Source organism: Condylostylus longicornis, unplaced genomic scaffold (genome assembly GCF_029603195.1).
Source record: "Condylostylus longicornis isolate FDR11 unplaced genomic scaffold, ASM2960319v2 ptg000107l, whole genome shotgun sequence".
Classification (NCBI taxonomy): domain Eukaryota; kingdom Metazoa; phylum Arthropoda; class Insecta; order Diptera; family Dolichopodidae; genus Condylostylus; species Condylostylus longicornis.
The window spans coordinates 2,834,782-2,856,735 of NW_026578075.1; the positions used below are offsets into that span (position 1 = coordinate 2,834,782).

Here is a 21,954-nt window from a genome sequence, read left to right on the forward strand (position 1 = left end):
TTAATCAACTTAAATCAGAGACCAAATACCATCAATTCAATCTTAAATAAGTAAAACTAATTTTAAGGTACTATACAGTTTTTTATTGCATGAATTACTCCAAAGAAATTTTTATTAATCAAAATTGCATCCAATTTTATATCACTATAAAACAGTTAAAATTTGTTTTAAGATTTTGAATGAATTTAAATGACACATCCGAATCGGTCAAATGCAAGCATAAGAAAGACACAAACGAATAACATTATTATGACATTATAATTACATTAGCTCTTAATGGCTGTGCTCTTGTTCTCAATAAAACGGTAAGAGAATAAAAAATGTTTGTTAAATGTGAAACGAATTGAAATTTAAATATCTTGTGTTTTAAAATACACACATGTTTAAAATATTTTTCTTCTGTAATTGCCTCCGTTAAATATAACAAACGAATTTTCATTTCATTGTTAAAATTACAGAACTCTAATTTATCATAACTTTTAATAAAAATACTATGCATTTCTATTACAAATAATTTATTTCTTACAAAAATTCTTACCGGTATATGCACTCGTACATTATTTTAGTCCGAATTAACATAACAATTAACATAACAGAGGAAGAGAGAGAAAATATTTTTTTTTTTGAAAAAATTTATCACTTTATTGTTACCATACACCTAACTAATTTGGTTCAAATAAAATTTGTAAAAATTTTAATTACGAATAATAATCATTAGAATTTCTTTATTACTTATACAATTTTCTCTTTCAAATTTTATGAACAGTTAATTTTTCACATACTAAAGCTGTTAAGGTGTCCAAAAGAAAAATTAAATTACAAATCTCATTATTATGAATTATGAATAATTTCATGAAAAAATTTGTGTGTTAACCATATAGCATAAACACACATAAACACATAAAATTTTATCAAAACTCATCTTTTTCAAGTCAAAGAGAATAACAACACAAGAAGAGAAAAGATAACCTGTAATAAATTAACTACATATAATAAAAGAAAAACATGAATGAATTTTAAAATCAAAAATTCTCATCACCTTCAAAAACATAATCAAAATAAATCTTAAAGAATAAAATAACAAACAAAAAAAAAAAAGATAAAATTTCATTACAAGAAATTTTTTCTAAAGTTACAAAAATTATAGAATAAAATTTTACTAAGATAAAAAGTAAGCAAAAAAAAAAAAATAATAAAAAAAATGGGGGAAAAAAATAGGCAAAATTAAACTTTCCATTTTCTAACCCACTATCTCAAAGTCTCAAAATATATTATTCATTTTAAATAAACAGCTCAAAGATCAACAATACAGTTTTCTTATGACGCTGTAGACGTTAAGGTATGGATTTCGGTCGCCAGTTAATAATTTATAAATTTTATGTATTTCTTGTAATTTCAATTCAAATTAATGCTAAAAATATTCATCATCGATATAAAATTCAAAAAAACTCCCATCAATTATACGATGACGATAATAATAACAATAATAAAAAATCTTTGAATAAAATTAATTATAATAATATAAAAAATTTCAATAATTCAAGTGAAACTATTACAAATTTTTTTAATGAAATTATAAAAGTTAGTAGATCAAATGAAAATGGACAATTTATATCAATTGGTAACAATGAATATTTATATGTGCCATTTCAAGTTGCATCAAATATAATTACAACAAGTACAAAACCAACAAAACGTCAGGATCTTACTCAATCACAATTAATACAATATCAACATGATAATAATGAATTTAATATTGTACAACAAGTGCAACAACAACAAGAAGAAGAACAAGAAGAACAAGAACAGCAACAACAACAAGAACAACAATATCAACAACAACAGAAACCAGAACAATTTTTACCATTAGATTTAAATATTGAAGAGATTTTTCCAATTGATAATGATAATTCAACAATTGAAATTAATGAAGAAACTGATGAAAATCAATATTATGTTATTGGAAAATATTCTGGATCTCAATTATGGAAAATTCATTTAACTGATACACGACACATTGTTGTAAGAAAATTAAAAAAATATTATGGTTAGTGTATTATAAACCAAATTTAATTCATAAAATAATAATATTCTAGTAAAACACGAGATTTCTACTAAAACATGAGATTTCAGAACCTAAATGATTTGAATATCAGAAAATAAGAGATCGATCTGAACATATTTTCAGTGTTATTAAATTGGGTTATATTATCATTTTATTTAAAAATTCAATATCATCTTTTGAATTTTCAAGTCACAACTTAAAACACTTCGAATTGAATTCTATTTTTTTTAACAAGCATCACAAAAAAAAAGTAGTTTCGTACGAAGACACTAGAAAAAAAAAACCCAAGAGATTTGTTTGTTTTTTTTTTTTTTGTTTCCAATTTTTTGCAAAAAATTTTGAATAAAAGAAAAATTAATTAATCAAGCAATCTTAATATATTTTAAATTTAACCTATCGCTTAAATAGATATTCAAATTAATTTTCATATAAACGGCTTGGAGAAAAAATCAGGTGGGAGTAAATAAAAAATTAAAGAATATTTTTTTTATGATATTAAACACACCATGCATGGTAAAATCGAAAGTATTTTAGACAATTATCAATTGCTGGTACTAAAAAAGAAAAAGTTTTCTTAAAATAGAAGAAAATGGAAAGCCTTAAGGTTCTTCAATATTAAAATTATTTTAGAATTAATTTAGTTGAATACAATTTATGGCTATTTTAAAAAAAAAGTGTGTTGATATGAAATAGTTAAATTTTATCAAGATGCAGTGGAACTGAAATTGGCAGCAATTATGTTAAATATTTCAATTAATTAGTATTACAGTAATTTTCAGTATAATTTATACTTTAATTTTTTTGTATTAACCTTTTTTCTCTTGGATTTCCTTGATTGATTATGTACATATATTTTCTGGATATTTCCTGTGTTATAAAAGTGTCCACTTATAATTTATTTTCTAATTGTAATTGAATGAGGAAAATGAATATAAAGGCAAAAGCTTCTTTCCCATAAATACCTTAAATATGTCGAATAATTGCAATTATTGTGAAGGCTATTAAATATAAAAAATTTCGGTAAACATTTTGGAAAACAAATGCATGAAATTTCATAAATAACTCATATGTATAAATAAATGTCAGATATTTTATAAATTATAAATAAATAGAAAATTTTATTTGTAATGATTTCTCATCTTAAGAATATTGTGTAATTTTTTTAACATCTTTTCGAAAATTCACAAATTTTTTAATTGTAAATTGCTTTAAAATATTTGTTTTAATAAAAAACAAATTGTTTTAATTCATACAATTATTATCACCAACTGAAAATAAACAATATTATAAATTTTTTAAATTAAATTAAATTAAAGAACTACACAAACAATTCATCATATCGATACTTTCATAATTGTCAGAAATGTAATCCAAGTAGATATTGAGGCTCGAATAAATTCTTAATTATTTAATAAAATAATTATAACAGAAGTAATTATTTTACGAACACTTTCAAAAAAAAATTTTTGTGCAAATTTTAGTATCATTGCATAATTATTTTCATTACCTATTTACTTGGACAAAAAACTTTGTATTGTAGGGCTTTTTATATTTGTTGTAAGGAATAAAATAGCAAAACTTATTTAAAATAATGAAGGGAGTAAAAATTCAAAAATGTACATATATGTACGTACACTATAATTTTTACCAATATTATTATTAAAATAAAAAAAATATTTTTGTTATAATAAACACATTTTCAGAAAAAAAAAATTCGGCCTTTTCAGAACAATTAAATTTAATTCAAATAAAGGTTAATTTTTTTATGTCCTATAATATTTCCAATGAGTTTGCAAACTTATATTTGTCAGAATTCAATTTTCACTTTCTTCAATCTAAAATAAAAATATTAAAAATTAAAAAAAAATATCTTTTTAGATTAAGAATAAAAGCTTAAATTAAGAATGGAATTGGATACTGAACAAATATTTACATACTTGTCCATATTCCAGATCCATATTCTCATATTTACCAAAAGATTGAGATTTTGGAATAAATTTAATGGAAATGTACTTATACACATATATGTATGTATATGAGTGCATAATGTGCTTAAACTAAAATTTTAAGCAAATATTCTTTCAACAGGTTACAAATATTGATATAGCCCCATTTTTTATCTATTGAAACATTTCATTTTCGAAAAATTGTTTTTGAGCACTTAATTAATCATCATTTGAGTTATGTAGCTCATATAACAAATAAACGGATTAAAATGATTTTATTTTCATTAAAAGTAAGAAACCTACACAACAATCAAATACATACATATATGCATGTCTGTAATTTACCAATCTAGTATAAAAATCAGGATCTATTTTTTTCAGAAATTGAATTTTATAAAAATTGACGATTAATTATTTAAATATGAATTTGAAATAAAATGGTTTTTAATTAGACAATAATAATGAAAATTCGATTTTTCTTTCTTTTTGTCATTCATCTAGGTGGTGAAATTTGGGACATGAATGTTGACGGAATCGATATGTTCTTTGAGAGCGATGCAAATGCATATAAGGCAAAATCTTATATTGATACCACTGAAATAACATACAATATAATGATAGATGATGTACAAGCGGCAATTTTAGATACTTTTAAAATAGCTAATTTAACAAAGGATGATGTGCCTTGGCTTAGATCTGATGGTAAGTAATCATATAGTGAAAAATCTAATAATATTGATTTCAAAATTTTTTTAACTTTTTGCAGATCTCATTATGACTTGGGACCGATATCAAGATTTAAGCGTAATTAATGAATTTTATTATTACATAGTTGAAAGATTTCCACAAATATCTCAATTGCTTACAATAGGCCGAAGTCACGAAAAGAGGGATATAAAAGTTTTAAAGTAAAAAAAATACATTATAAGCAAAATAAAAGATATTCTTTTTAAATATATTTTCTTCACTTTAGAATATCGAATGGAAATCCAGGTAATCCAGTTATATTTGTAGACGCCGGCATGCAAGCTAGAGAATGGATAGGCCCAGCAGCCTTAACTTTATCCATTTCAAGATTTTTGTATAATTACAAAACAAAACCAAATTTTATGAAAAATATTGACTGGTATTTTTTACCAATATTAAATCCAGATGGATATGAATTCACTAGAACTGAAGATAGACTTTGGTCTAAGAACCGCAGAAAAAATCGTTTTTGTGATGGTGTAAATCTTGATAGAAATTTTAATTATCAGTGGGGTAAGAAGGGAAGTGTAGGTGATCCATGTTCAACTTATTATAGAGGGCCTGAACGGTTTTCTGAACCCGAATCCACAGCTTTAAAGAATTTTTTACTTCAACTGGGGAAAAAAATTAAAGCTTATATTTCCATTGGTTCATATGGGCAAATGATTACTTATCCATGGGGAGATGATGATTTTGTACCAAACACGTATCAAGAAATGCACTCATTAGGGAAAAAAATGATCAAGGTAAGAAAATTACACTTTTTAGTTATTAAAATTACTATCAATATAGTAAAATCTATGTACTAAATTCATATTAAAATTTTTAGGCGATAAGAAAGGCAACGGGAGGAGAATATCAGATAGGCTCTTCATATGGTCTTAAATTCGCTCGTGCAGGAAATTCAGCTGACTGGGTGATGGATACAATAGCACCTAAATATGTTTTTAACGTTTATTTAAGGGATCAAGGAAGATACGGATATCTTATTCCACCAAATTTTATTGTCCAATGTGGATTTGACATTTACGAAATACTAAAAACTACCGCACAAAATATTGCAGATAAAGGCTTGAAAACGTGAATGTAAATTATAATAAAATATTAAACATATAACATACCGTTTGTATTTCATCATTGTCGCTATGGGAGTCATCCACATGTGGAGTTGATTCATCAGATAATACAGATGCCGTTAATACTTCGTCAACTACCTTCTTAAAACAATTATTTTCTATTTTAACACAATTTTTATTATATTCACTTTCCGTGTAATATTGTTTATTATTTAAAATTTGATTTTTCATCAAACACTCAGCTTCTCGCAATATTTCCTCGACGCTCCGTTCATCATTTTTGTCTGACAATCTATTTATTTCCTCAAATATGCTTTCAACGTCTAAATCGGAACTGTTTTCATCAATTAAATTTTCTTTAAAGCACTCACGTTCTTTATTTAAAAATTCTAATATTGATCTATTGAATTCATCTAAATCGGCATTGGTGGTTACCGTAGACATAGTTATGGCCTAATGTAATTTTCTTTAAAGAAAATATTTTCTAAAACAATTATTTACTCATTTAAATGCATAAAATAAATTTTTTACGAAAATAATAGATACAGAATAATATGCTTCACGAATATAAATAACAAAAATTTAGGTCCTTCCTACATTTACTTTAACTGTGTATGTCAAAAAAGGATTTTCAACTAAACAAATATTTTATTCTATTTCCCTCCACTCGTAGAAAAAGATGTCAAACAATCGTATATTAGTAGTACTGCCATAACAATACCAATTTTCTTATATTTTTTTATGTAACTAAACAAAAACAGCGCACATAACTTTTTGAAGAAATTATGTTCGGTGAAAATTAATTTCCCATTTTAATGTTCGTTTGCATGTCAACATCTTGCAATTGCATAGTCTCTGGATTATTTTTCTTAAGAAAACAACATTGTGTATTTAACCGATATAATTGAACGTTTCATACCTATGAGCGAATCACCTCAATCGTGATTAAAACTTTTAAAAAATTTTTAAATGATTTTTGAAAATAAAATTTTAGATTTATTATCAAAAATACATACAAAAAATTAAAAACGATTTGGTACAAATATAAAAAAAATATTGATTTTGTGATTTAATAGTAAAAGCTCTACAATTAATTTTTTTTGAAAATAAAGCTTAACAAAACATATTATTTTTTGAGCCTTAATACTTTCCATAAGAAGTGCTATCAGAAGTATGTTTCTTTTCTTTTCTTCAATAATATTTCTATTATTTCGTTTTTGATAGCTCAATAATCAGTCAGGGTTGAGCGCACCCTGAATTTTCAACGCGCCAAAACTTTTTCTTCTGATAACATAAAGTAAGTTTAATTTAGTGCAAATTTTTTTTGAATTATAGAAATTTAAATTGGACGAAAAGGAAATCCTGCTTAATCTCTGAGTGAATAGGTTAAAAAATGGGAACAAAATATATGCAAATGAGAATAAAATATTTTTTTGACAATGTAGATCACCTGTTAGGTTTTTTGCATATCATATGACATATAAAACATACACTGAATGACAAAGCCATAAAACGCAAATGACATTGACAACTCAAATCTGATAAAGAAGTAGTATAACAAAAACAAAATAAATAAATAATTCAAAGGCACTAGAATATAGAAAATCCAAATTCAATTAAACCAAGATTTTAACTAGTAAAAAATAATAAAAACCTTCTATTTTCTAGAGTTTTTAAATTTAGAAAATAATAAGTGATTGTTAAGAATTATAGAACATAATACTGATATGAAAATTTTGCACAAAATAAACACTATAAAATTCAAAAATTAAACAATCAGAATAGAAAAGGTTAAGGTTGCGATGATTCTACATGGCAAGGTTTTCTCAATAAAGGGCTTATGTGTAGAAAATGGTCCTAACATTCTACTGAACATTTTAGTACAAGATCTTTGAGTTGAAAATATGACATAAAAAATGTAATGTTTTTAATACATTTTTATATAAATTATAAATTATTGAGTTATATAAACTGTTGTAGAAAGCCCTTCTTAAAGAGGAATAGAATTTAATTATAAAAACTGTTCATTTTCCAAACTTATTTTTTCATCTATTAATCATAATATTTTGTGTTAAACTGTTAACTACCGAATAAAACCGTTAAGAATCTGTAAGTAAAAAATTCGAGATTAATAAGGTTTACCTTTATTAATCTATAAAGGATTAGATTTTCAATTTATACTCGTAGAGAAGATATTTGAAAAAATTTTGAGATGAGTAATACATGTTTATATGTACATACTGTTCTTTGCCATGAGTCTATTCACTTTGTGATTTATTTCTGAGTAGAAATTTATAATTAATGTATTAGGTTTTATTTTTTCGTGAAAATGTAAGGGATTGTAGCGTAGAATATCTCTGTCTTGCACAATAAAGACGCTCATTAAAAAATTCGAAAATTATTCAAAGCTAAAAAGTTCAACAAATCTTGAAAACGATCTTGCAATTATGTTTTGTTACGCAATAATAACAAACTAAGATAGGTATCGAAAAATTTTCTAGAAATATAGGTTTATGTAATTTTTGATTCATAAATTTGACAAAAGAGAATTTAAAAACTTAAGCTCTTATCTAACGAAGATATTCAAAAAATTGTATACCTGGCTTTATTATATATACGTACTTCTTAAAATAACGTTTTAAGACATTGAAATTATGAGTTAACAAAAAACAATTCGGTAGCATTTCAAACTCAAACCCAATTTATTAACTGCTTTCTTTCTTTTCAGTCATGCTAATTAACTTAGTCATCATTTTATCTTCTTTGGCTTTTCGTTTAGCTTCTTTTTGCTTCTTTTTGTCCTCTTTCTCTTTTTGTTCCAGCATTTCTTTAAATCGATCATCTCGAGGATCAATTTTAAAGCCGAAATGTCTTCTTACTTCTTCCACAAGACGCTCTTTTCGTTCTTTAGCAGCCAATGCATCCGCTTCCTTCTTTGCTATTTTTGCATTCAGATCAGCTGTCCATTGGCCTAATTTTTTCAATTTCTTCTCAATATCTTCCTCACGCTGCAATATTTTTGCTACTCTGTCAGCTTTTTCTTTCTTATTTTTCTCGATCATTTCTTCTAAACTAAAAGGGTAAGCAATTCTTTCATAATCCTTTTCCATCTGTTCATCCTCTTTTGTTGGGAAGCAAATCCTAGGGTTAACCCTACTAGCATTTCCATAGCGGCCGTATAACTTGCGTTGATATTTTTCAGTTAAATGAATCCATGAATGCGGTTCATCATAAGGACGTTGATTATTTAAAATATTCAAATGCTGAGGCAGTAGACGAGATTTATTCAAATTAACTTGTGGTTTATCTTCTTCAACTTCCATAAATGAAGGAGCTGACACTGGCTCTTCTTCATTTTCAACCTTTTCTTTTGAGTATAAAATACTTTTATTTGATAAAACTCTTACTTTTAAATGTGAATTAACTGAAATAATTCGTGAAGGATTTTTACTGCACACTTTATTAATAAACATTTTAAGAGGTTATAAGTTATGTTATGTATAATAACAATATTGTATATAAAGATATTTTGCGTAAATATCTTTTTTTGCTGTTAGTTTCACTGTAGTGACATTTAATTTGAATTGCTTCGAACAATTAATCGAATTTAACATGAATATGTATGAAGTATTTTCCGACAAAATTTTGACATTGACAGTTTTGAAAATAGTCATAAAAATGGAAACCAGTTTCACGAAAATCGATCCATCGAATGACAAGTAGCAGTAATATATTTTAAAAGTGCAATTTAAGTTCTAAATAAAACATTTTATTGCTTTTAAATTATTATGCAGGGATTTAAATTAAAGTAGAAAATTTTAAATAATCTGCCATATTTTGGCAGATATAGAATGGAAAGTAAAAACGCAGCAAAATATATGTTTCTCAAACCAATATCACATATAGAAATATCAATAAAATCGAATTACGTTTCATAGAATCATCTGGTAATGACTAAATATTTTCTATCTAGTGGTAAATAGGCGTACTCAATAAACAAAACATTCGAGATATACAATAGAATGTTTTGTTTTTGAACTGGGAAGTATTAAATACGCAAAATAAGGCTAGATAATACGAAAAAATGTCTCATATAATATTTAGAAGTCTTAACATGTCTAAGATATTGACAACCTGCTCAACAAGAAAATATCCTGTTCTGTAAGTACAAATATATAAATAAAAATGATTTCTAGAAATTTTTACGTAGTTTGTTATTGTGTAACTTATTCGCAAACTTTTAAATGAAGGAGGCAAGGTTTCGATATTTTGAAAAGATCTATGTTTATTCAGACACAAGATACTCCAAACCCGGACAGCTTAAAATTTTTGCCTGGCGTTGAAGTTTTAGGGAAGGGTAGCACGATGGATTTTCCCACCGGTCAAAGCGCCTTTTGCAGTCCATTAGGTAAATTTAAAAAATTTGGTCCAAAAAAGAATTAGTACTAAAACAAATTTTTTTAAAATATTTTAGCAAAATTGCTTTTTCGTGTTGAGGGAGTAAAGGGTGTTTTCTTTGGTTCAGATTTCATAACAATATCGAAAATGGAAGATGCTGAATGGAGTATTATAAAACCAGAGTTGTTTGCTGTTATAATGGATTTTTTTTCAAGTGGCTTACCAATTTTAAATGATGCAAAACCAAACTCAGATACTCGTACGAAAAAAGTTGCATAATTTTAGAAAGGATTCTTTGAAATTATAAAATTTTTCAGAAATAAATGAGGATGATGATGAAACTGTTATGATGATAAAAGAGCTTTTGGATACGCGAATCAGACCTACAGTACAAGAGGATGGTGGAGATGTGATTTTTATGGGGTTTGTTGACGGTGTTGTGCAATTAAAAATGCAAGTAAGTTCTTTTGGTTCATTAAATTACATTTTTTAATCAACTTACTAACACAATATATATTCGAATGTTTGCTTTTAGGGCTCTTGTTCTTCTTGTCCTAGTTCAATAGTTACGTTAAAAAATGGTGTACAAAATATGTTACAATTTTATATACCAGAAGTAAAATCTGTGGAGCAAGTTTATGACGAAGCAGATAGAAAAGCTCTTGCCGAGTTTGACAAATTAGAAAGAGGAATAAAACTAAAAGAAAAAAGCGACAAATAAATTCATTAAAATTTGTACATGTTATTTGAAAGAGTGTAAATACCACATTTTTAAAATATTCGTGTACATTAGTTGATAGGTACATTGTATTTTGTAGATCATATGAACTTTGCGCCATATCATCGGCAAATAATGGTTTTTCAAAAAGAGTGAAAAACAACAAAATTGAAATGGATTAAATAAATTGATTTTGGTCTTGTGATAAAAATTTTATTTAAACTAGATTATTTACATAATAATCGTATAAAATGTCATTAAAATTTAATTCTTTTCGGAGGTAAATTTTGTATATGAATATCATTTTTCTTTATTGGCGTGTTTTTTATTTTTTGTATATTATTCAAACAATATATATAATCTTCTTTTTCATTTTCTTCCTTTTCCTGAATATTTTTTAAAATCAAATCTAAAGTGTTTTCCATTCTCTGCCTTGATAAAGAATCGCTAGGAAGAACGTTTAACTTTAATTCCTTAGGTTTAGTCATATGCAAAAAGTTTTTTAATTCTTTTAAACTGCAGTGATTTGAGAATGCTATACGATATACTTCATTGCCTTCGTGCACGTAAATAGGCTTATTATTGCTCCAATTTCGCCAATATATTGCTGTTGGTTTAAGTATCCTATAATTGCACTTTTTTAATTTTTCTAAATTAGCAGATTTGTTTCTATTTGAAAAGTTTTTCTGTTTTATTATAACTGAACTTAAATTTATATCATTTGATAAACAGCGATCCATTTCAGGAAAATATAGATACTTTTCCAGATGTCTTTCTTCAACAGAACATAGAACTTTTAGTTTTTTGTATAATTCTCGTACTACACATTCAAGGCCATATTGCGCTGGCGTTTCTATGATAACTTTGTATTCGGACCCTCTTTCTATCCAAGTTTTAGTTAGTTCGCATATAATTCTCAAACTTTCTGATTGTGGTGGAAAATCACAGTAGTTGTCTGATAAAAATGTTGAATCTAAATGAATTACATCAAATGTTTTATTCAGTAAAATAGGATATTTATTGATTGCAGTTTCTGAATAACTAAAATACAAAAGTATTTCAATGTATTTAAAGGAAATAAAAGAAACTTATGTATTACTTTCAAAACTTACCGAAAATCACCGGTATAAAGAATTCTTTTATTTTGAGTTTCAAAAATAAACATAACAGAACCAGGACAATGTAATGCAGGAATGGTTGTCACTACTATTTTCGTATCACTTTCTTTTGGATTAAATAAAACTGTTGGAACTGTTAGAGAAATTGTAGCATATTATACAATATTAAGCAATATATGTACATTATTAGTAATTGTTTTAAAATTTGTTTAATATTACCTTCCAAATCTAAAATTTCAATAGATTGTTCTAAGTTGGGAAATTGTTTCTTCAAGAAAATTGAGGATATTTCACTGCAATATAGCTTCCCGGGTAATATTAAATCTCTATTCAAACCAATCATATGATCATAATGGCAATGTGATAAAAAAAATAAAGAAGAATGTAAGTTGTGCTTTTCAAATCTATCAACAGAGATAAAAGGAATTTCGTCTATCAATCCGTTAAAAGTACTCATTGTTTCAATGATTAGTTTTTGCTATTGATACTTTTTAAATCCTTGCAGTATTTAGCCTGTGGTCTTTTGTAAATCACAAAATACAAATTACACTTAAATTGTAATAATACATTATTACAATTTTTAATTGACTTTCACCTTTAAAAGATACTTTTATATAAAAACATAAAACATATGTGTGATATGTTACATTATACGTTCTATTTATTGTCAAGTACTTGCTAGCGGTGTGACAATTGAATAAAAAAACTATTGAATTATTCGATAAATCATTCATTCAATCATTATCTTTAATAAAACAAAATTGTTTTTTTTTTTTAAATTCATATTTTATTCATACTTCTCCAAAATTTTTTAAGAAACATGTTCCGTATTACTAAAACTGGAAACTTATTATTAAAACTTAGAAGAAAGAAATATAAAGCTCGGGAAACATTTTTGACACATTTTATAGAATTTTATATATTTTAGTTTATAGAAAATTGGTTTTAAATTTTTAGTAGATTTTAGAATTTACAACGGTAGTCTACAATACTTATGCTTCAAGTATCGATATTTTCTTTTCGTTCCTCTCACAATTTGCAATACCTTCTATAATATGAAATTTACGTATTAGAAGACAATAAGAAAATATATTTGAAATTGCTCAATTTCTTTTTTTAGTATGAAGAATCGCGGAAACATTTTGTCAAACATAATTTTCATAGATTCATTCTATATTTGAGAATTTGCGAATTAAATTTTTCTGGAGCAGAAATCTATCCTGAATGAATATGATAAATTTGTTTGTTTTATTTGCCCCTTTAACTGTTTCTTAAAAAGTTTTTAGATGTTAGCTTAGCATTTGATAAGAAAAGACCATGTATTCAATTGAAGTGCCATGTTATAAATGCTAATTATTTAAAAAAGGTGTGTAAACACCATTTAGTTCCGATATGTACGAAAAGTCAAAAAAGCTGCTATTTGGCACTAATGAAGTGAAATTTCATGAGGAAAAGAAGCAACTCATTTTGCAATTTATTATAGCATATGCTTATGCATAAACTTTTTGTTTTATTTTTTGTTTATTTTTTGACGGTTGTGTTTCATTCCGAGAAAACTTTTTTTTTATGTGCATAAAAGAAAATTTATCTCTATTTAGTCACAACTGATATGATTTCTTTGTTTTCAAAGTATTCATAAATATATAAAAACTAAATTACCGCTATATAAAATCATTGTGTTTTCTGATTCGCATTTTAAAAGTGTCACGCGAAGAGTAATAATTTTAGAAAACGGCAGATTTTTAATGAAAAGTTTAAGTGACTGTCAAAACTCCTAAGAAGTAACCGGTTTGAAATACATATTTTTCTTTGTAAAAGTAAAAAGATGGTTATTAACAAGTAAGTAAATGTATATTTCAATACTTTGCTAATTATGTGTGGATTGAGAATCCTTTTTACAGCTGTGTGTATTATTTGGTATGAAATTTGTGAAAATTATTTAAAAATTCATTCAAATTGGTCTCGTATAGATTTAGTTACTATAATGTACATACTTGTAGGTGCCCATCTACCTATATTATACGGTAAAACAAATATATTTATATGCGAATATAGCTACTATCTATGTATGTACCTACGTAGCAATTGTGTATTTTTCTTGTAATCTTCACTTCAATTTATATTGACTTCTATAACATTGTTTGATATCTTGTTTTTAGGTTTTTTGTTTTTAGATTATTAGATTTAGATAATGGAATGTATTTTTTCACAACTGTAGATTAAATACTACCTTTTTTAATTTATGATATTACATTCCAAACATATAGTACGTATGTATATAAAAATTTTTGTATTAGACTTAGTAGATTTATTATTTTTCATAATGTTCGAATAAATTAAATGTGTGTCTATGCAATAAAATATAAGTACTTTGTACATTCCATTTTACCATACCGTAAATCGTTATGTATGTACATATATTATGTATACTTATAACATGTAATTATGAGTAGTTATCATAAAGTATACATGTAGATATTTAATATTATAATGTATAATTATAATTAAGTGAAAAGCATGGTTGGATAGTCATCCAGCAAAAAAATATTTTATCTTTTTATGTTATATTACCTGATGACAATAAAAAATGACAATCGGTTTTTGTCCATTATACTGTTTTTTAACCCTTATTGGCGCAACTGTTAAAATCATGCCAATTTAATCGTACACATGTGACTATCATGACGAAAGATTATCAATACAACAAAATATATTATTTTTAATTTAATATATATAAATATTTTTATTTCTTTGAGAATACATGAAATTAAATTATTTTGGGGGCGTAAATTTAGAAACTCATTTACATTATACGTTATTGGTATAAGTAAATCATAAAACTTTGTTCTGATTTAAGTCTGATCAACTAATAATATCTGAAAAATTAAAGCATTTATGAAAATTATAAATTTTAGTCAAAATATTTCAGTTGCATAATTTGTTTTTTATGACTTTTGCATTTACTATCTACCTAAGCTCTAATTGGAGAAATCCATAATGCTCATTCAAAATTATATCAAAATCACAACCAGCTGTAGTCAATTTTAAATTACTCTAAAAGTACCAATTGCGATAAATTTGGTTATTTTTTGCACAATTTCTTTTGCATTTGGAAGTGATTGTCATATTTTCACACTAGAAGAAAATAGTTTGTTTTTAAAAAAAGTAACTTTTTCTTCAACAATTATGATTCCTTTTTTTTTCCAAAAAAAAAATATAATTTTTATGTTAATTTTAATCTTGCATGTATTTTTGAATTTGTATTTAAAAAAGTTGTGAAAAATGTTTTTGTAAATGTTTCCAAAACAATATTTTCGCGCTATTTCATTCAAACGCATTATATACCAACTATCATGTTCATTGAACAAAAAATATCATTGAGCAAATTGCAAGATTTTATAACGTTCTGATATTCAGGATTGTAGTAATTTTACGTCAGAATTCATATAGAATACACATATTTAAATGGAACTGCCAATAATCTAGTGAAATTGTCGCAGCGAATTTCACCGCTGTCTGTGAAATAGCTCAAATTTCTATTTCTTTATTTTTTTACATCGTCTATTTCCATATGTATGTACATAATATGATGCCATTGTATTGATATGCATGAACATTTGATTTTGACAAACATTCCACGATTTAGCAGTAAGCATTTTGAGTTATAGGTATAATATTTTACAATTTTAAAAATTTTGTTTTAGTTGTTTGCTGTAAATAATTCAAATTTTACCGGGTTCGTATAAATTGCTCATTATTATAATTATAGCGTAATTTAAAAATTTTACTATAAAAATTCGACCTTCAATGCCTTTGCAAAAATTGAGCTAAAACTTTCAATAAACTTTTTTAAACGCAACAAAAACACGTATCGCAGCCATTTGTTTCCGCTTAATTTGCACATAAAAACGTACAAGATTTACATATATACATATGTACGTGTTTTCAATTGTTTTTTTGCTGATCTTTAAAGCTAGAACCAAGAACTAAAAAAGCAACTAGTAAAACTTTTAATTGTAGTAAGTATACGTATGTATACTTACATATGTATGTATACATATGTATGTGTGCTTAATTTTGTTTTTATTCATTTTTTTCCTGCAATTTTTGAAAACTGTGAAAATTATAAAATACAATTATGAATTTCATTAGTGATTTGGATTGCTGTTGTTTGATGATGAGTGATTTGGATTACTGTAAATTAGAAACTTCATTTACAAAACACGAGTGCTTTTGACATATTGTAAATTGATAGAGATTGAGATAACGTGTTGATAGAGATAACGTTCATAAAGTGAATTATGAATATATCAAATACAGTATCATTGCAATTTTAAAATCAGAGATAATTTCAAAATTCTTTAATTTTATCTTTTCTTTCCTGTTTTTTTAAGAAAATGTACGATAAACGTTTTAAGATTTAAGTTTTTCTTAATTTGATGTGTGTGCAGTTTTATTTTTTTATCAAGTGTATTTTTTTCTACATTTGAAATGATAATAAATTAGTTTTAAATATTGCTTAGTCAGTAAATATTGCTAATATGGCTCTGTGTCATATCTGATTGTTATTGTATAACACGTATCAACTTTGATTTTTCAGTAGTTCACAATTCTGCTTCACACCTAATGTCAATATATTATTGTAGATAAGGTTAAGGTTATGTTTTAAATTTGAATAAAAGTTTATTACTTATTTTAAGTTATTTTGTAAATTAAATTTGTATTCTATTGCAACATATAATGATTTTAAGAAATTTTTCTAGTGGAAGTTCTATTTTAAGAGGTTTCTGTAGTTACGTGTGCAGGAGGTGGAATAGTATTACAGAATTCATGAGATAAATTTACATAAACTTACACATATTCTTTTGTTTTTATTATTTTTACAGACTTCTACCTTGCAAAATAAACATAATTAAATCGATAAGTGAATCAAATTGTGACGCTTATTTATGTGTTGATGAACAATCTTCGAATTCTTTTTCTAAAACATTCAATAAATATCGTCTGTTTGACAAAGCATTTGATTCAGAAGTATCAGTTTTGAAAGATGACGATATTAGCATGCCTGTTGTATATGCACCAGTTGGAAATCTAACCGATTATCATGATGTAAGAGTATATCAAAAAGCTATTGGAAAAGCTATTAATAGAGCAATTAAAGCTGGCTTTAAAAATCCTGCATTGGTACTGCCAAGTCGAAAAAATGAAAGGTTCCCTAGTTTGATATATGCTAGCGTTCTAGGAGTTTTGCATGAGCTATACGTAGTAAATGAATTAATAATAATTTTTTATATAGATAAAATAAATTAACCCTTTATTAATCTAATTTTAGCCTATTCAGTTTAGGGAGGCAGTTCCAACGTCTCAAGAAAGGATAGAATCTTTATCGATAATCGTTGAGAATGAAGAAGAGAATAAGAGGGTACAGCAAGCTTTGTTATTTGAGTCAGGAAAATTTGTAGCACGTGATATTGGTAAATTTTTATCGACAAGTTTAATAAATTAAGATTAAAGAAAATATTTTAAATTTTCAATGCAATTTTTTTAAATTAATGCAATAGAACATAAAAATTATAACGGCTTTTTAAATTTTTCAGGCGGTGGCGATCCAGAGCGTATGGCTCCCAAAAATATAGAATCATACATCAAACCATTGTTCAAAGATTTGGAAATTGAAGTTATAAGTGATGTACAAGTTTTGCAAAAAGAATACCCTTTGTTTGCAGCAGTAAATAGAGCAGCAAGTATGGTTGATAGACATCAAGGACGCATTATATTTTTAAAATATAAAGCAAGTAAAACGGCCTCTAAAAGTTTGCTGTTGGTTGGCAAAGGTGTAACCTATGACACAGGTGGCGCAGATATCAAAGCCGGAGGAGTAATGGCTGGCATGTCTAGAGACAAATGCGGTGCTGCAGCTGTAGCTGGTTTCATGCAGGTTATTTTTCGTTTTACAATTTATAAGGCTAAAATTTTAAGTTATTTGATTTTAAAATAATTATGAATAAATATTTTTAGGTTGTACAAGAAATGAAACCAGAAAATGTTAACGTTATAGCAGCATTATGTTTGGTGCGAAACTCTGTTGGTGAAGAAAGCTACGTTTCTGATGAAATTATTACCTCCAGAGCTGGAGTACGAATTAGAGTTGGCAATACCGATGCTGAAGGGCGAATGTGTATGGCAGATGCTTTATGTCGTATGAAGGAATTGGCGAAAAATCTGCCAGATCCACACCTTTTCACTATAGCTACATTAACAGGTCATGCTTGTATAGCTGCTGGCAGTGGATATTCAATTGTCATTGATAATAGTGTAGCTCGAAAAGAAAATCATGATCAGAAATTGGCATTTGTTGGTGAGGAAATAGGTGAACCATTTGAAATATCAAAATTGCGGCAAGATGATTTTGATTTCAATGCTGGCAAAGCTTTGGGTGAAGATTTATTGCAATGCAATAATTTGCCATCAAGTAGAACTCCAAGAGGTCATCAAGTTCCTGCCGCTTTTATGATTGTAGCTGCTGGTTTGGATAAACATGGTTTGAATTCAGATAAACCATTAAAGTATTCGCACATTGATATAGCGGCAAGTTCTGGAGATGTTCCCGATACACCAACTGCAGTTCCACTAGTGGCTTTGGCCAAAACTCATTTATGTTAATTACCTAAATTAATTAATCAAAGCCTTAAAAATATGTGAATTTTTGTTCAACTACTTCTACTTTATTCTTGTGATTAAAGAGCATAGCGTTTTTTTTTTACGTAATTACATTATTTTTCTATATTCTGTACTTATTACATATTTGTTAGTACAAAAGATATAATCACATTTTTTAATATACAATTTAAAAAAAATTTTTTTTTTATTTAATGACCTTTTTATATTTAGATGTAAATTTTAAACCTGGATCAATTGAAATATGAATCATCGGATAACTGAATTTTACTGTTCAATTTATGTATTATGGAATTTTTTTAGCATATAACATACGTATGCATACACTTTATTTAAACATAAGACATATTACATAAATATAATATGATTTTATATTTCAGTTTATTACTTATAGCAAAGTTATTGTTTTTTTGTCAGTTCTTACTGTTAGGCGTGGATTCAATATGGTATGGGCACTAAATTGTGATAATAAGAAATATTAAGGAAGGAATATCAAGGAAGATATTTATTATATAATGTATTTCGGTTATGTTTCTGAACTAAAAAAGGATATAAGGAGGGTAAAAGTACGAAATATCAAAGATAGAGAAAATCATTCGAGATTGTGTGAGTGATTGTATGATTAGGAAAGTGATGAACAGTAATAAAATAATTTCAAGTATTTTGAGAAATTTATGCAAAAATTAATTCAGTTATTACAACTGTTGATCGTGAAAGAAATTTGAAGACTGGTGAGGTAGTCACACATTATATGCACATACATTCAAGTGTAATTAAGTTTTTGTGGTATTTTAATCTGAATCTTTATCATTGATAACTTTTATCAATAATCTTTTTTTTTTTGGAACCTCAAACTGAAATAAAATTTTGTATATGCATACATCGAACTATGTAAATATTAATATTGTAAAATCGTCCTACGATTACCGTATTTATACATATTTTTTTATTTTATTGTACTTACGTTTTTTTTTATTTTATTGCAATTATAATATTCTGGAAATGAAAAATATCAAATAAGTTTTTTTTCGAGACACAATATTGTTGATTCAGATAATAAGTAGAAATTTATTTTAAGTATAGGAAAAGATTGAAAAAACAGTTCACTTCGAACACAACATAATGAGAAAACCGTTTAGAGAAAGATATTACGTTATGCGGAAATTTTTCCATTTTAATCGGTTATGTACGTATAATTTGTATAATCAATCCATAATAATTATTGTATATTATTTGCAAAGTACAAACGTAATCACATAAATGTTGATACAGATAAAAATTAGCTTGTCTATATAAGCGTATATTTTTGGGTTGCAATGTTGTAAAAGGTAAATAAATTTAAGCCAGCAATAATTTATTTATAGATAAGATATGCTCATAAATCATAGCGTTGAAGTACCAAAATTTGAAATTATTTAAGGGAATTGTTTTAGAATTACTTACTATATAATATTGTTATTGTTATTAAAGGGCAATACCATTATTTAAAGCTTAATATTATTAAAACAAAAATTGTTATCGCATTGATTCAGAAATGAGACGTGAAATTAACGATAAATATTGAAATGTGAATGTAACATACTTTTGTCTATTTTTGGTTCTAATTAATTATTGAACAGATTTTTCTATAATAATTACGTCTAATGGCACAGAATTAACACTTAAGAAATTTGATTACAACTTTTTCTTTCCATTCACAATTTTTTTTTGCTAACAATTAAGCATCTTGAAGTTTCAGCCAGTCGAAACGAATTGGTAATGTAAGCATTTTTTGAAAGTCTTTCATTTACATACATCACTTTTATTTAAATGTACATAATATGTTGATATCGATCATTTTACAATGTAAATTGTAATATACATAATAATATACTTACGTATATTATTACGTATATTCAGATACTTTTGCGTGCATTGTACTTTTTTATCTCTTTGTCATTTAATCTTGTTATATTTCCAATATAAAAATATTATTATTGAAAACAAAGTGCATAAAAGGAAAACTAATAAATTGATAAAATAAAAAAAAATAATAATGAAAAACAAACAATAAAAAAATTAATAAATAAACAGAAAGCAAAAATTTCAAAGTAAAGTCGTGGAAGGTGTGAGAACAAAAACTTTCACCTAAATGATAGACAGTTTTTTTTTTTTTTGATGAGATTTACAAATACATTCATTCATAAATCTATTATAAGACAGTATGAATGTTGGTAGAGATATGTAGATGCACAATATACCCACAGATTTGTTTGTACACATACTTTGAGTTGAACTATAAATAAATTTACAATTTTGTTATTTTTGATATTAAAATGGCAATGAAAACAACTCCAACAAAATTTTAAATAAAATGTAAATAAATACAAAAAAAAAAAAAAAATAACGCCGGTAGTGAAAGAAGAAAAACAGCATGCAACAAAGTAAAGCGAACATATTCGCTTAAATACAAGTTGTATGTGTAGAAGTTTAATGACCGCGCTGCTATATCATTCACACATAAAATAAATATCAAATTTAATGTCGAATAAGATTTTTTTATTAAAATTAAAAAATATATTATAATTATATATGTATGTTTGTATAATATATATATATACATACTGTTGCATTTTTTTCGTATTTTTATGAAAATCATTTGAAAAAAGAAAAATGAAAACAAAAGCACTTTAATTTCTTCTGCAGAAAGCACTTCCTCTACTTTCAATTTTTTAGTAATTATTTTGTAAAATTTTCTTTTAATTTAGATTAAAGATTATAAAACTTTTTCTATTTTTACAAAATATAGGAATTAGGCATACAAATTATTTAACAAAATAACTAATTATAGAGTAAATATTAATTATATATTAATTGTAATTATAAAATGTACTTGTAAAATAAATAAATTATTTTTAGTGGCTAGCTAACTAGATTTATTTCATCATTGTTTATATGGTATAAAAATAGCATAAGTTGAGGCGTAAACTAATTTATTCACTTTCATCAATTTCATCAATTCAATAATTTTCATTTGAATTCGAATATATTTACAATTTTAATGATAATTTAAAATTTACTATTGAACATTTAATCTTTCACAAAAAAATAAATGGTTTTAATTGTGTTCTAATTTTTTACTGTATCACTTCAAATCGAAATAAGTAGCAAAAAAATAGTTTATAACTATGTCAAATTTAAGTACAATAGCGCAATAAGTGCTTTGAAT

The 21,954-nt window shown here is 25.8% G+C and overlaps 5 protein-coding genes across 7 annotated transcripts in view; 2 read left to right on the forward strand and 3 right to left on the reverse strand.

The window, feature by feature from the left end:
* The window catches only part of LOC129614430 (centrosomal protein of 162 kDa), a 31,391-nt gene extending 24,953 nt beyond the window's left edge, over positions 1–6,438 (reverse strand). Inside the window, exon 1 of the mRNA XM_055529021.1 lies at positions 5,880–6,438. Within this exon, the coding sequence (XP_055384996.1) occupies positions 5,880–6,278 (399 nt within the window). The 5' untranslated portion in view covers positions 6,279–6,438. The remainder of the gene's footprint in view (positions 1–5,879) is intronic.
* Positions 6,439–8,398: 1,960 nt separating this feature from the next.
* On the reverse strand, positions 8,399–9,433 carry LOC129614370 (growth arrest and DNA damage-inducible proteins-interacting protein 1). Its single transcript, XM_055528944.1, has one exon. The coding sequence runs from the start codon at positions 9,305–9,307 to the stop codon at positions 8,540–8,542; it is 768 nt and encodes a 255-aa protein (XP_055384919.1). The 5' UTR covers positions 9,308–9,433; the 3' UTR covers positions 8,399–8,539.
* A 347-nt stretch (positions 9,434–9,780) lies between these two features.
* On the forward strand, positions 9,781–11,161 carry LOC129614313 (NFU1 iron-sulfur cluster scaffold homolog, mitochondrial-like). Of its 2 annotated transcripts, XM_055528859.1 has the most exons (6): positions 9,781–9,995; positions 10,085–10,242; positions 10,309–10,491; positions 10,550–10,689; positions 10,768–10,988; positions 11,051–11,161. In XM_055528859.1, exons 1-5 carry the CDS (start codon positions 9,919–9,921, stop codon positions 10,951–10,953), a joined length of 744 nt encoding a protein of 247 aa, XP_055384834.1. In that variant the 5' UTR covers positions 9,781–9,918; the 3' UTR covers positions 10,954–10,988; positions 11,051–11,161. The 2 variants fall into 2 exon arrangements, with proteins under 2 accessions (XP_055384834.1, XP_055384833.1); XM_055528858.1 differs by having other exon boundaries at positions 9,782–9,995; positions 10,768–11,161.
* A 39-nt stretch (positions 11,162–11,200) lies between these two features.
* LOC129614312 (protein artemis-like) lies at positions 11,201–12,744 on the reverse strand. The gene is made up of 3 exons (XM_055528857.1): positions 12,288–12,744; positions 12,063–12,201; positions 11,201–11,991 (listed from the first exon to the last, which is right to left on the reverse strand). Exons 1-3 carry the CDS (start codon positions 12,523–12,525, stop codon positions 11,208–11,210), a joined length of 1,161 nt encoding a protein of 386 aa, XP_055384832.1. The 5' UTR covers positions 12,526–12,744; the 3' UTR covers positions 11,201–11,207.
* Positions 12,745–13,589: 845 nt separating this feature from the next.
* On the forward strand, positions 13,590–18,932 carry LOC129614286 (putative aminopeptidase W07G4.4). Of its 2 annotated transcripts, none has more exons than XM_055528822.1 (5): positions 13,590–13,907; positions 16,955–17,333; positions 17,401–17,542; positions 17,666–18,006; positions 18,087–18,931. In XM_055528822.1, the coding sequence occupies exons 1-5, from the start codon at positions 13,894–13,896 to the stop codon at positions 18,729–18,731; spliced, it is 1,521 nt and encodes a 506-aa protein (XP_055384797.1). In that variant the 5' UTR covers positions 13,590–13,893; the 3' UTR covers positions 18,732–18,931. The 2 variants fall into 2 exon arrangements, with proteins under 2 accessions (XP_055384797.1, XP_055384796.1); XM_055528821.1 differs by lacking the exon at positions 13,590–13,907 and adding an exon at positions 16,723–16,876 and having other exon boundaries at positions 18,087–18,932.
* The last annotated feature ends 3,022 nt before the right edge of the window (positions 18,933–21,954 follow it).

Bases quoted from the DNA above. Each gene is read 5' to 3' on its own strand.
- LOC129614313 (XM_055528859.1), top strand. From the start codon at position 9,919: ATGTCTCATATAATATTTAGAAGTCTTAACATGTCTAAGATATTGACA. The intron at 9,996-10,084 runs GTAAGTACAAAT...TTTTAAATGAAG, and splicing joins ACAAGAAAATATCCTGTTCT to GAGGCAAGGTTTCGATATTT. The intron at 10,492-10,549 runs GTACGAAAAAAG...AAAATTTTTCAG, and splicing joins AAAACCAAACTCAGATACTC to AAATAAATGAGGATGATGAT.
- LOC129614286 (XM_055528821.1), top strand. From the start codon at position 16,809: ATGATTTTAAGAAATTTTTCTAGTGGAAGTTCTATTTTAAGAGGTTTC. The intron at 16,877-16,954 runs GTGGAATAGTAT...TTATTTTTACAG, and splicing joins TGTAGTTACGTGTGCAGGAG to ACTTCTACCTTGCAAAATAA. The intron at 18,007-18,086 runs GTTATTTTTCGT...AAATATTTTTAG, and splicing joins CTGTAGCTGGTTTCATGCAG to GTTGTACAAGAAATGAAACC.
- LOC129614370 (XM_055528944.1), bottom strand. From the start codon at position 9,307: ATGTTTATTAATAAAGTGTGCAGTAAAAATCCTTCACGAATTATTTCA.
- LOC129614312 (XM_055528857.1), bottom strand. From the start codon at position 12,525: ATGAGTACTTTTAACGGATTGATAGACGAAATTCCTTTTATCTCTGTT. The intron at 12,202-12,287 runs GTAATATTAAAC...TTTCTCTAACAG, and splicing joins TGAAATTTTAGATTTGGAAG to TTCCAACAGTTTTATTTAAT. The intron at 11,992-12,062 runs GTAAGTTTTGAA...TTTGTATTTTAG, and splicing joins CTTTATACCGGTGATTTTCG to TTATTCAGAAACTGCAATCA.